The sequence below is a fragment of the Psittacula echo genome, assembly GCF_963264785.1.
Source record: "Psittacula echo genome assembly, chromosome: 5".
NCBI classification, from domain to species: domain Eukaryota; kingdom Metazoa; phylum Chordata; class Aves; order Psittaciformes; family Psittacidae; genus Psittacula; species Psittacula echo.
The window spans coordinates 1,895,907-1,909,277 of record NC_137739.1 but is presented as its reverse complement, the minus strand read 5'-3'; the positions used below and the strand labels follow the sequence as shown (position 1 = coordinate 1,909,277).

General features: G+C 47.6%; 1 protein-coding gene across 1 annotated transcript in view; it reads left to right on the top strand.

Moving 5' to 3' along the window:
* LMF1 (lipase maturation factor 1) overlaps positions 1 to 13,371 on the top strand; it is a gene marked incomplete at both ends in the record, with an annotated part of 185,806 nt that overhangs the window by 48,191 nt on the left and 124,244 nt on the right. The window contains one exon of the mRNA XM_080619377.1: positions 5,058 to 5,206. Within this exon, the coding sequence (XP_080475503.1) occupies positions 5,058 to 5,206 (149 nt within the window). The remainder of the gene's footprint in view (positions 1 to 5,057; positions 5,207 to 13,371) is intronic.

Genomic DNA, 13,371 nt, shown 5'->3' with positions numbered 1-13,371 from the left:
AAAAAAAAAATTAAAAAACCAAAAGTAAGGAAAAAGCAGAAATATTTTTCCATGAATGGGGTTTTCTGGGGGGTTGTTTTTGAGGTTTATCTTTCATTGTTGGAAAAGAGCTCTGGGTTTGACCTGACTGTTTTCCTTTAAGGCAGTATGTACTCATGAAAAGAAGTATTGATCCATCAGCACAGTTCTGAGGAGATCTAATTCAATCTGCATTCATTTATGCAAGTGGGAAATGAGTGGCAGCGTGAAGGAGGAGACCCCAGTGGGAAAGGAGATGGGGGATGAGCTGTGGGTACAGAAGCAAAGAACATCCCAGTGCCCATGGGAACACACCAGCAGGGCAACACCCCCTTACTCAGTGTTTACTCACTGCTGGATATTGGTTCGTTTGCATCGGTTGACCCACACATGTTAGCTGCAAAGAGTATTTGGAGACTGAAGTCCTTGGTCAGAAAACCCCATAGCCACCAGCGTGACCCGTGCCGTTTTCAACAGGTGGTTTAATGCTGATGCTGGAATGAGCTCATAGCAGATTCCAGGGAGGTAGGGAGGGGAGGAGAGGCTCGGGAGCAGTTAATCTCATCCCAGGGTAGGTCGGTCCGGATTGGGTATCTGCCTTGCTCTGGCTGCCGGGATGTCTGACACACAATATTCATAGGGAGACAGCTGCAGTGTCCGCTCCCGGCCCCGTGCGCTGCTGCAGATGGGGCTGTAAAACACGTGGACATTGGGGAAACATTTGTCTGGGCCATGCAAGCGTGTGCCCTGTAAAGTTAACGTGTAGATGGACAAAGAGAGGCACTGCCGTTTCCCCTTATCCCGTGGTTTAGGAAGGGGGATTAATACAGTATCTGAGCTATTTCTGCCAAAGCTGGATTTGGGGCTGGGTTTTCACCACCTGATTTTTCTCAGAAAAATAGATTAATTGAAAATGATGATCTGAAAGGTCTTTTCCAACCTGGTTGAGTCTGTGATTCTATGAAAATAAGAAACTTCATTATCTTTGGAGCTGACTGCTCAGTATTTGGTTCTGAAGGTTTTCAGCACTTCTCTGCCTCATTGCTTTCTTCCTGAGTGTCCATGTAGACAGAAAACGAGTCTCGGATGCAGGAAGGATGATGGAGCTGGGCTGGGTGGGAAAGGCTTTCCTCTGGAGCCATGGACAAGCTGTGATAACTCAGCTGGGTTTTCATCAGCTATGTGATTGGTAAATAAGAAAGGAGAAGACTGGAAACCTGAAGGATATTATGGTGTACAATCTCTATTCCATTAGAAATGATACTGTAGGGAGCTGTAATGGGGCTGCTTTGGAGACAGTTCATCCCAAACTCAGGTTTTTTTTCCCATAAGGAATATGGGAAAGCTTGTTTTGATTTTGTTTTGCTTCTTCCCCTTCCCTGCCTTTCCTACCCCCCGTCACATCCTCCCCACTCTTTCCCTGCCCCAGCAGAGACCTTTGGAAAACACCAAACTATGGATTTCACCCCATGAAGCTCGGAGCATGTTAACAGGCACTGGAAGCGCGCGTGGGGCTCCGTTGGCAGTTGATTTGATTTCAGTTTTCTTCTCTTCTGCCCCAAAAGAGGCCGTGGCTCCCCCCGCCTGCGCGGGGATAACAATGGGGCGCTTTGTGCCGCGCTGCAGCTGCTGAAATTTGACTAGATCCAAGTGAAGAAAACAGGAGCAGGTGGGTCAACAACGTGACCCTTTCGTTCCCAGCAGTATCAGTGTGCGCTGGGGCCGGAGGGACCGGGCTGGAGGTGAGCCCCGAGGCTCAGCCCGGCCATAGGGATGCGTTGGTTGGGGTTTGGAGGATGGGAATTGCCATCTCGGGTAGCCGCAATGCCTCTAAGTAAATGGGTTTTACTCCAAAAATATCACTGTATGGATAAACTAGGATTGCTACAGGGAAAAGACCTTTGCTCCTAAAACGCCCAGTGCTCATCACTTGCCTTCCCCTCTCACAGCCCCAAAGTCAGGGATCATTTGATTCCCCCTCTACATCCCCCCAGGTTATGATTTCCTCCATGTCCATGTTTTTGTTGTTATAGAACTGTCCAAAAAGGTCGAGAATGGGAATTTCTGCAGCTTGAAGGAGGGTTCGTATGTGGTTTGGTGGAGATGAAGGATGTGGTTGTGTTGGGCTCCGTTGCCTGGCACTGCCACATCAGCAAATACATCTCATCAGCACTGCCCACTTTATAGCAAGAAGAGGAGGATAAGGATAGGGAGAAAACTACTGTTACAACTTAGCTCTATGGGACAGCTAAGTACCAGTTCTTCCTGAAGTTCTTCCCTTCCAAGGTGTGATGGCTTGGTTGACACCTTGTAGGTATCACAGTGTGTTTGGGAAGTGATGTTAAAAGGTTGTGATACTCAAACTGCAGCAGCATTCAGCAGATGCGTGGTTATGGCCTCAAACCTAAGATTGCAAGGGAATTAGTCTGAGGCTTTCAAAGGGTAGACAGGAACAACTGTTGGTAAGTCAGCAGTTCAAAAGGCAAGGTTTGCGTTGATGGATCTCGTAATCTTGCTTTCTAATATCAACTTACAATAAAGCGAATGTGAGGTGGAGCAGAGCTCACCCCTTTTGCTATGGATGCACTTGTGGTGTTGAACAACATGTTCATGTCCTTGAAAGTCTTCATGATTTAGCTGTAATTTTTAGTTGAAACCATGACACATTCTAGCACCTCGGGTAATCCAACTGTCACAAGTGCTTGGGTTGCTTGTGGAGTAGCATCGAGCAGTACTTTGGACATGATGACGCCTGGAAGTGGAGTAAGAAGTGTCAGGATGAGTCCATGCTGAATGGGGAAGGGAAGAGCAGTGGGTTGGGAATGAGAGGGCTGCTGTGGGGAAGGGTATAGGGCAAGGAGGTGCTTGGGGTGGAAGGAAGATGGATGGGGGCAGGAGAGGAGCTTCCACTGCTGAGGGCAGGGTGTGTGACTGTTTGGGTGACGCATGCTAGTATGGAAAGCTGATCTGCATGACCACGTTACCAGCTGTGCAGGCTCAGTCCGTCAGGAAGAGGGTTGTTAATAAATCAGAGCCTCTCCGTGCAGATCTGTACTTTAAGCTTGGTTTTTAGCAGGAACTTGCTGTGATCTGTGAAGGTCAGTAACAAAGCAAGGTCCAGCACAGCACTTCATGCTAGCAAGTTTGCCCATTGCTGCGCAGAGCAGCTGGCACTGGACAGGATTTAACCACAAGTCAAGGAGGTTCAGCCAGAGACCTCTGAATGGGTGCTGTGACCGTCGTTTGTCCTTGACTGCACTTGCAGTTAAACCCTGTTTGGTGCCATTGTCGGCAGCAGGGAATTGCAGAGGTTATTCCCAGCAGCTGGCAGCACTGTTTGCTCGGCTCCTGCCTCCCGCTGCGGCGCTGAGCTGTCCCCTTGCTGGCACGGTCTGCACGGATCATGCCATTGGAACCACAGCCGGGTGCTGTGGCGGTGCCAGGATTCAGGCTTGTCGATTGGAGCAAGCAGCACAGGTGCAGCTGAACCCGTGATCCTGGGAGGCCAGCGCATACTGGGAAGGCTTTGGCTTCCCTCCGGACACACGTGCGCTTGCACACTCATCCCCATGGGCTGATGCACGCACGTATAACCTGCTTAATGCATAAGAAATGTGTCACTCAGGATCACACCATCCTTCCATGCCTTTCTCCTCTGCACATGCAAACACCTCCTGAGGAGTTGGATTTAATACCAAGGTTAAAAAATGATGCCACTGTGTCCTCACTGGTGAAAGAGGATGTTGCTCCTGAAGGGAAATGCATATGTAGGGAACAGCATAGCATAAATAGAATAGAATGGGAGGGATAGAATAGGGTGGGATGGCATAAAATAGAATAGCACAGACTAGAACAGCATAGCATAGAATGGAATGGGTTGGGTTGGAAGGGACCCTAAAGCTCCTCCAGCTCCAACCCCTGCCATGGGCAGGGACACCTTCCACTGGAGCAGCTTGCTCCAAGCCCCTGTGTCCAACCTGGCCTTGAACACTGCCAGGGATGGGGCAGCCACAGCTTCTCTGGGCACCCTGTGCCAGCGCCTCAGCACCCTCACAGGGAATGACTTTTTTCCTAGAGGCTTGTGCCTTCCCGCTCAGCCACATGCATCCTATATGTCTGCAGGGAACACAGTGATTTACATATGAAAACGTTGATAACAGTGGGATTCTTGTGTGGGCAGAAATGAGGGAGATATACTACCAGTTTGGTGCCAGTTAGACCCGTAACTGCTGTGTGTAGCTGGGTTTAGTAACAATTAACCTTTCACATTTTGTATTAGCCATTGCTTTCCTGGTGCAGCTGGTTTTATAACAATATACTTCACTTGTCTCAGAAGTGCTGGTTTTGGCAGTTGGGGTGTCTATTCCAGAAAGCACAGGATGTATGGGAGGAAGAATGGGGATTTTTTAATAGCTAATGTGTGATTTTTTTTTTTTTAAGAAAAACAATTGCATTTTGATTTAAGGAACCTTACGCGTATCAAGGTAAAAAAAGGGAGTTTGCATGAGGGGAGACTGAGATGAGCTCTTAGGCAGAAGCTCTTCCCTGTGAGGGTGCTGAGGCGCTGGCACAGGGTGCCCAGAGAAGCTGTGGCTGCCCCATCCCTGGCAGTGTTCAAGGCCAGGTTGGACACAGGGGCTTGGAGCAACCTGCTCCAGTGGAAGGGGTCCCTGCCCGTGGCAGGGGTTGGAGCTGGATGAGCATTGAGGTCCCTTCCAGCCCAAACCACTCTATGATTCATGCTGCATCAAGTAACCAGGTAAAGATCAAAGTGTTGATGCGTGTGCTTGCAGAAGAACTGCACAGCCCAACACACCAAACATAGGTGCGTCCTATAGCTTAAAGCATCAATCCCCAGAATGTTGTGTGTCTGTTAGGGCAGAGTTGGTACCTGCATTCCTCCAAATGGAACTGAAAAAGCATCAGTTACAGTGTGGATGGGTTTTTTCTGCTTGAATGTTTACAGTTAGTGAAAGGATAACTCACAGGACTTACCAATAACCATTTTCTTTCTCATTTCTCACATGTTGGCACTACAGGATGGGAATCACAGCTCCTGGAAACAGGTTTCCTGGGGATATTCCTCTGCCCACTCTGGACCCTCTCCCGCCTGCCCCAGCGCACTCCTCCTTCCAGCGTTGTCATCTGGGGCTTTCGATGGCTGATCTTCAGGATCATGCTTGGAGCAGTAAGTGGGACTTCCCATATCTGCATTTTCGAGGTGACGGCAAAAGAATTGTCTCATCCCAGCAGCAAACCTGGTCCAACGCGACATAGTCCTCTGGTTTAGGGATTTTTCTGGTTACAAGGAAGAAGAGTGTAGCAGGAAATGTTTCCTGCTCTGATTCACCCCATCTTTCAGCTTACTATTAGTGTTTAGTTTAGGGTGGACAAACATAGGAGTAAGAATATCAGTGTTGATATGTTGGTGCTGCTCTTGTGATTGGCTCCTGATAAGATGCTTGAGAATCCAGTGGGTAATTCCAGGAACAAGGAGCTTTACCCTGAGTTATTTTTGCTCTGTGTGTGCTTTACTGCAATGTCATTCTCTGCTCCGTGTTTTCAAAGAGAACAATTGGTGCATTACTGTCCTGGTGCTGGCGGAAATTCCCAAGCAGCTTGTAAAAGAATCCATACGGAACTGACACGTCTTTGTTAAAATAAAGGTGTGACAGGGGTGTTATCTTGTCATCTCGATCCACATTTAGGCCATTTCAGAATATCCCAGAACTTTAAGCTAAGGATTATGACTATAGAAAGAGATTGACAATCCATGACACCAAGTGCTGGGAAGCACAAGTTACGGGGTCACCAAGTTTGCATCCTGTTTTCCTTTTAAAAGAGGAGTCTTGCTCCTGCTTATTTGTAATATATATTTTGAATTATGGGACATGTTAGATATGAAGGAAAACCGTGCTCACCAAACGTCTTTGTTACTGTTATCTGTGCTGCTGCTTGGTTTATCTGGAGAGCAATAACTCTCCGTTGTCTCACGGAGAGCCTCTACTGAAGAGCTGCCACCCCACGTCTCTTGTCTGTTCAGGTCACTGATATATAAGTAACAGGCATGGGAGAGGCAAACATGGAAAGGTCATTAAGAGGGGATCTATACAAGCAAGTGGAAATCAGTGATTGATGGTATCTTTAATGTTTTGGGGCCCAAACGCATGCATGTTTCTTTCTCAGCCGGGGTAATGATGCCTGCAGGCACCGGGAAGTGAGTTTAATGTGTGGAACTGAAGTATCCTCCTGGAGCAGAGGTTCACCTGCTCACAGGCCATCTTTGAGCTCTTCCCTCATCATGGCAGGAGCTGCAGCATGTGCACAAATGTGTTTTCAAGGCTGTTTTTCCCAGGAGTGGGATTGGCCATGAATTTATCTCTGCAGACAGAAAGTGAAGGAGCACTGGAGCAGTGATACGTCTTTGGTCTTTCTACCACATAAACCATAGAAGTCCATAGAGCTGGTGGAAGATGCCTGAGCAGCACATGAAGCTCAGGGATGCACAGTGCCTGCTCCCCTGCTTTGCTGCCTTTTCTTTTGTGTCTCCCTGTTAATCTCTCTCCTGTTAGAAGGTAACTGTTGCTCCTGATCATCCCCAGCATCCCCAGCATGGTCCTGCTTCCTTCTGCTTCTGTCTTAGTCTTAACCAGGTTTGCTGCTGAAGCATCTGAGCACCATCAGTCCTGGGGTAAAGGCTGGGCTTGATCTTAAAGGTCTTTTCCAACCTAGTTGATTCTGTGATCATCCAGCTCCAAACTGGTGTGAGAGAGCCTTGTGTATCCTGGCTAATCCTCCCCATGGAAATCATGTCCAGGTCTTGCTTTACTGTGCATGACCTCCCTGGGAGCTGGCAAGGCTGGCCTAGGGGAGCTCATGCAGTGTATGAGAAGTAAAAGAACCCCGTCTGTGTTCTTGCAGGAGGCAAGGAGCAGGTTCTGCTTCTGGGGTTTGATTGGCAGCAACTGCTGGGCTGATCTCAAATATTGCTGCCATTTTAAAAGGCATAATTACATGATTCAATCTATATGTTTGATGTGCCTAATAACCCATTAGTGCAGGATGTAAAGACAAATGCTTCTTAGGAGCATACAGAGGCAACAGAATAGCGGTCCCTTTGTGTGAGGAGCAGCTTGTTAGGAAATAAGTGATGCAAACAGACATTCACGGGGCGGATTTGCCTCAAAAGTCCTCGGTGACTTGATGTCTTTGTCATATTCCTTGTGACTCTTTGTCGCTCTGATTTCTTGAAGCTTGGAAGATGCAAAGTGTTGGTTTGTGTTTCCACAAGCGGGTAGGTAGAGATGCTTGGCTGTCAGGCATTAACCAAGGACGTTAAACAAACCATGGTGACTTGCCAAGAGGAGCAGCTCACGCTGTCAGTGGGGTGCTTTGCTTGGCGGCACTGCCTGGTGGTGTTCTGGATTATTAGGATGGATTATTAGGTGTTTTGACATCTGCAGCTACCTGGGGAGACATCAAAGGCACAATGGTGCACTCTCAAAGCCTCAGCCCTCTCTCATATATATACATATATATATATATATATATATATATATATATGCATAGAGTTTTCAGCAGACAGAGTTCGCTTCCCAACTGTTCCGTTCCCCATAGAGCCGTTGTGGGGCTCGGTGCATTTGATGGGGTTGAGCTGATGAATTGTTAACACCATGTTGCTGAAACTTCATAGTAGCTCTTTGGATCCTGAAAGTCGTTAGTGATTGCACACGTAAACCATAAATACAGCTTCTGTTCCTTCATTAGCTCAGTGTCTAAGAGACATTGCGTGTGTAGTTGCTCAGAAACGTGAGAATTTGATTTTCATCAACACCTGTGGGTGTAACTATAGTAACTCTGATAAAACTTAGTAACTGAAAAAGCACATGTAAAGGGATGGGAGTGTGGGAATGTGATTTAACTGGATTTTGGGAAGAGCCCTAGGCAAGGTTGAGCCCTGAGCCCCCTCCAGCCAGCCTCATGGGTAAGGGGTTGCAGTGCTAGGTGCTGGGGTGTCTCCTGATTTCTCTATCCTGGGGTTTTCCTGCCTTGCAGGAGCTCCAGCACCCCCATCCCACTTGCTGCGGAGGAGCTTGAGTTGCATCTTGGTGTGCATCAAACTGAATCTTGACTTGCAAAGGGGGTGCTTTTGACTATAGACATTTATAATTTCCTCATCAGTTATTCCCAAGTGTTGCCTCTTCTTGTTGCTCACAGCTCCTCAGGCCTCACACCAGAGGGGATTTTTGACAAGAGGCAGTTAAAGGTGGGGCTGCTCCCTCCTATCAGCACATTTTGCTGTCAGTAAAGCAGATATAAACACGATGTGTAACAAGTTCAGGTCTAACTCTTGGCATAGTATTGCCTCTTCCACCTGGAGCTGCTGAAGTAGAGTGGTAGTGATGGGATAGGGCAAGGACTTAACAAAGAGCAGAGCAAGCAGTGAGTCCCCTGTAAGAACTGTCCCACTGCTTGAGACAGAAAATACGACTTAGGGACTGGGATGGGGAAACAGGTCCCAAACTGAGCCAGGGTGAAACTGGGAACAGCACCGGCAGAGTAGGAGCGAGGATGTGGGAGCTCTGTCCAGCAGAGGATGCTGTGACCAGCAAGGTGCTGGGACCCCTTCCCGCTTGGGCAGATGTGTTGAGGCTGGTGCTGCCAAAATCCTGTCCAGTCCCATGCCAGAATCTGTCCTTGGGTCATTACATCTTTGGCTTAACTGGGGAAGGCATTAAATTGTGGTCAGCTTTGAGTGGAGGAGACAGGAGTGGCTTTTATGGGGGTGCGTGATGGCGTTTGCACATGGGCTGTCTCTTCTGCTCCATGTTATTTCAGGTTTGGAGATACTTGAAGTATTCCTGAAGGTTTTAATGAGTGTGTATGAGCTGTGCACGGCCTGGATTGCTGCCACAGATGAAGTTAGTAGGGAAAGTCATGCGAGGGAATCCTGCCTGGAAGCATGAGCTGCTGCTGGTTTACTGCAGCTCTGCGTGGCCACAACTGCAGCTGGCACTTGGAGGGCTGGTGCTAAAGGCAGCATGGAAATGTCATTATCTGCTTACAGCTGGTGTTCCTCCTGTAAAGCATGAGGCACGTGAAATGCCTTTAGGTCAGGTTGGATTCGAGGCCAATGAGAAGCAAGAGCTGAGACTGAGGTTTCTTGCACCAGAGCAAATGCAAGTGTTTACTGCTTGTACATGGCACATGGACAGGATGGTATCTGTGTTAGCGGTCCTTCTGGAAGTGCCCAGCAGTGACAGTATCCTTTAATCAATGTGGCTTTTTATCATCTCCATTTAAAGCCTTCTCCTGTCCCTCTTCCTTCACCACCTTTCTCTCTGTGAGACAAACATGCAATCTGGCAGTTCTCTGTATTGCAGCTGAGGGCTGGTGTTTGCTGTGCTGATAAAGTGGATCTGAGGTCAGTACAGGCTCTGAGTAAGGGAGATGTCAGTGGGAATATCAGTCATCAAGAGGGTTAAACGCCTCAAGATTCCCACTCTCTTGTTATTGCAGTCCTGCTGCATCCCTGTTTCATGGGAGCAGAACTATAGTCTAGGAGCAGCCATCCCTGGGCAGCACAGCTGCTAACCGCTATGGAACAGTAGAGGGTTGCTGCTTGGATGTGTCCGCTTTGGTCCAGGTCTCTTGGATGATGTCTCTCAAGGAATGGAGCTGGTGTCACTGGAGCAAGTCTTTTTCAGTCCTGTCCAACAAGGGAGGGAAAATGCTTTTAGTGTGCTCTGAAGGAAATGGAGAACTGACAGGCACTTTCCTGTTGTTCCCTATCTTTTGGGTGACGGATCCCCTGTGATGGACAGGACGCATCAGTGCCCCTCTGCTGCAAGTACTGTGCACCTTAGAAATCACCAGCAGAGCTTCTCTGTGCCAACCTCTCCTGCACCTCTTTACCCTAGGTCCTTTTCCTATTGCCATAACCAGGTGGAGATATTGGTGCTGTGCAAGCAGTGATGCTTTATAGACACGTACGTATGGGTGAGCCCATATGCATGGAACGTGGCTTGCTTGGACTCTTCATAGAGAGGTGGTTGTTTCTCAAGGGTTTCCGATGAGCATTTTGTATTGTATCAGGAGGGGTTTGCAATGTCCTGTGAGCAGCAGCATTGCTGAGATGTGTACAGGAGTCGAAGGACCAGGTTGGTGATGTTTGCGAGTATGATGATGTGATGTTCTGTACAAATAATTATCACTAGTAAAGATACAGTGTGTGTGGGGATTCAAGCTCTGGGGGTGTAACAGCATGTTGGGAAACTGGAAGTAAATAGGGAATTAAGGTGGAGCCGTGTCTTGCAAAGGATCGCAGACATATGGAATAAGTTATGAGGGAAGGTGGCTGAGGCGAAGTATAAGTGAGTCTGAGACATCTTGATTAGTTTCTGGAGGAAAGGATTGAAGAGTGTAGTGAAAAAACAGGGAAACAGGATTTAAAGCACATTACCACTTTAATTTAAAAGTGCCCAAAGCAAGGAAATTCAGATTTAAAGCTGCCAATCTATCACTGGCTGCTGCAGGTGTTGGAGCCAGGAGGACTCTGCGGGGTCTCTGTGCAGATGGGTCTGTGCCCTCCAGGCTCTGCTCCCTGGCTGGGGAGCTTAAGCCCAAGCCTCAATTTGCCCCAAGAATTAGATCCTTTAATACGTGTGTTATGTTATGGTATAATAATAATATTTATAATATATATGTGGTTTATATAAGAATATTCTAACAGTCTGCTGTGTGCAGTGTCCTGGTGCGATGCCCTTAAGACTGTTGTGGGGCTGCTGTCTCCTTCCCAGGCTGATGGCACGGCACAGGACAGGGATCGGTTCATACAGGGAAGGGGTTTTCTTCTCCTACCGTATCTTCGTGTACTGGAGAGCCCTTCCCAGGAGTCTGGCCCAATGCTCCTCCTTATGCAGGGTGCATCATGCAGAGGGTCCTGAGGTGCACCAAGAGAATTTAGGGAAGCCCAAGTGCATCTGTGCACGCTGTGTGCCTTGGCGGTCCCTCGCCTGGGGTTACTTCCTGTAAACAAGATTTCTCTTTATTTGTGTTTTCCCACTTTCTGGATTTCCCTTTCTAAATGTAACTCCCTCTGAACCCACAAGTCCAAGCTCTGCCTCCCTGAGCTCTCCTGGTGCATCCTTGGAAGAAGCCGCTGCGGAACAGAAAAGTCCCAGAGCACTTTTGGCAGGCAGAGACTTAGAAAATAATTTAGATCCTCTGGCATTTTAACACAAAAGATGTTTCGCCTTTTACAAGAGGGAAAAAAGCTCATTTAAAGAGGCAGTCTTGGGAAGGAAATAGTGCAGAAAGATTTATAATAATTAGCAATAAATGCTTCCACTGACTTCTCATCATTGTTTCTTAGTAAACGTTGTCCATTTTTCACAGTGTTTTCACAGAGAAAGATCAGTTCTTTCCAGATTATTTGTATCTCATTAGATGTTTAAGCTCTTTAAATCATTCATTTTCTTTCCTATTAGAAAAAAAAGCTTCTTTCAAGCAACTGCAGCGAATCACTTTAGAATTTCATGTTCAACTTCGTGTCTCTAAGTTTTGTTTTTGCTTGGATTCTGTTAAAAAGTGTCAGAACGTGGGTGGCATTTGAAAGGTTACTGGAAAGGGTGGGGATGTGATTAGCTAATAAGGGAGATGAACTTGCTGGCAAAAACCAGGAAGACTTTGAAGCAAACAGAATCTGGATGCCTGTAGTAAAATCGCATTAAATGTAATGAAATCAAAGCTGGAATTTAGGCGATCTCTGTAAATATCAAGGAGGAGAATCAAACGGATGTAGTTGTCATTTCGGTGACAAGCGTGCCCTCATCCTGGGCATTACGGCTCTGAAATGGAGAATAATTATTCTAATTTGTTTTATTACATTAGCGTGGGTAGGAGGGAAGAAAAGGAGCTTTCTTTTATGGCTTTCTCATTATTCATAGGCGAGCACGGCAGGGCCAGGCTCCCGGCTCCCGCGCCGGGGCTTCATGGGAATTTTTGGAAAATGATGTCTGCAATGTTCTGACCTTTGCCGTCCCAGCTGCAGCCCTCCTCCTCTCTGCAGGGATCCCACACTTGACTCCTTAGCAACCTCCTTTGTGCCTCTGATCTCTCTCCATTTGTCTAGTAATAGCCCTTGGCAGGAAGACTTGTTGTTCCTTCGGTGGCTGTAAAAGGCCGGGAGCCCTTAATGCCAAGTACTTTTCATAAATCCCTTTCACCCACTCCTTGCAGCGCTGTCTTCAAAGTCAGTCAGATGCTGGTGCAGTCCTGGTGGCTTCTCAAAGGGGCTTTCGGGTGGCTGAGGGGAAAAACCAATGACAGAGACAACAAAAATCAACACCAGTGACTTCTCTTTCAGGAAAGTGTTTTCCAGTCCGTGAGCTGAGGTATTTGGCAGTTGGGTTTTGTGGTGATGTTGGTTTGGCTTCTGAGCTGGACCAGCCTGTGTCCCTTGCAGCAGAATTCAGATGTTCACCTGCTCCATGAGTAGGACCTGTCCTGGGAGCTCAGGGGCCTGGAGGCATCCTCAGAGCATCAGGCAGGTAGGGTTTGTTCACCTGGTGATGGGTTCTTCCAGAGGATCTGGAGCCTGGTCCTGTAATCTGCCAATCTTGGACCAGAACTCATGTTCTCCACGTAATACAGATGCGCCATCATTGGACCTTGAACACTGCCAGGGTTGGGGCAGCCACAGCTTCTCTGGGCACCCTCACAGGGAAGAGCTTCTTCCTGATCCAGGTCATCCTTCCTGCACCGCAGAGCTTGGACCAGGTGGCAGAGCCTGCAGGTGGGATTTGTTGGAGGGTTGGAGAGGTCTGCACCAAGTCCAGCCTCTCCCACCACCATGGTTCATAGCAAGCCCTGCACCAGGGAGCTCTGCAGGTGAAAACTTGGGCTTATAAATTAGGCAAGTATTTAAAAGTATGAAAACAATTTTGATAGCCATAACATGAACATTGAGGTATGAAAGGGCCTTAGAAACTGTATGGTGTTTTCAAAAAGCTGGAGCCTTTGCTTCTCTGGGCAATGAAATATTGTGACTGTTTTGAGGTATATAAGGAAAAAGAAGGCATAAACCCACCTCATGATGTTCAGAGGCAGTTTTACACATCCAGCAGCAGGATGGTGCCACTGCTGTGTATCACAGCTCTAGCGTCATACCCATCAACTCTGGTGAATACAGCATTTGGGGATGGTATTTATTAGTGAGGCTGAAATAAAGTCCAGAAAATATTCAAGATTTATCCTTCCGAATGCAGAAGAAAGCTGGAGCAGTGTTTAGTATTAGGAATTTAGTGGCGTGGTCTAAAGGCATCATGTTGGGTCCCTTGGATCCAAGTGCTT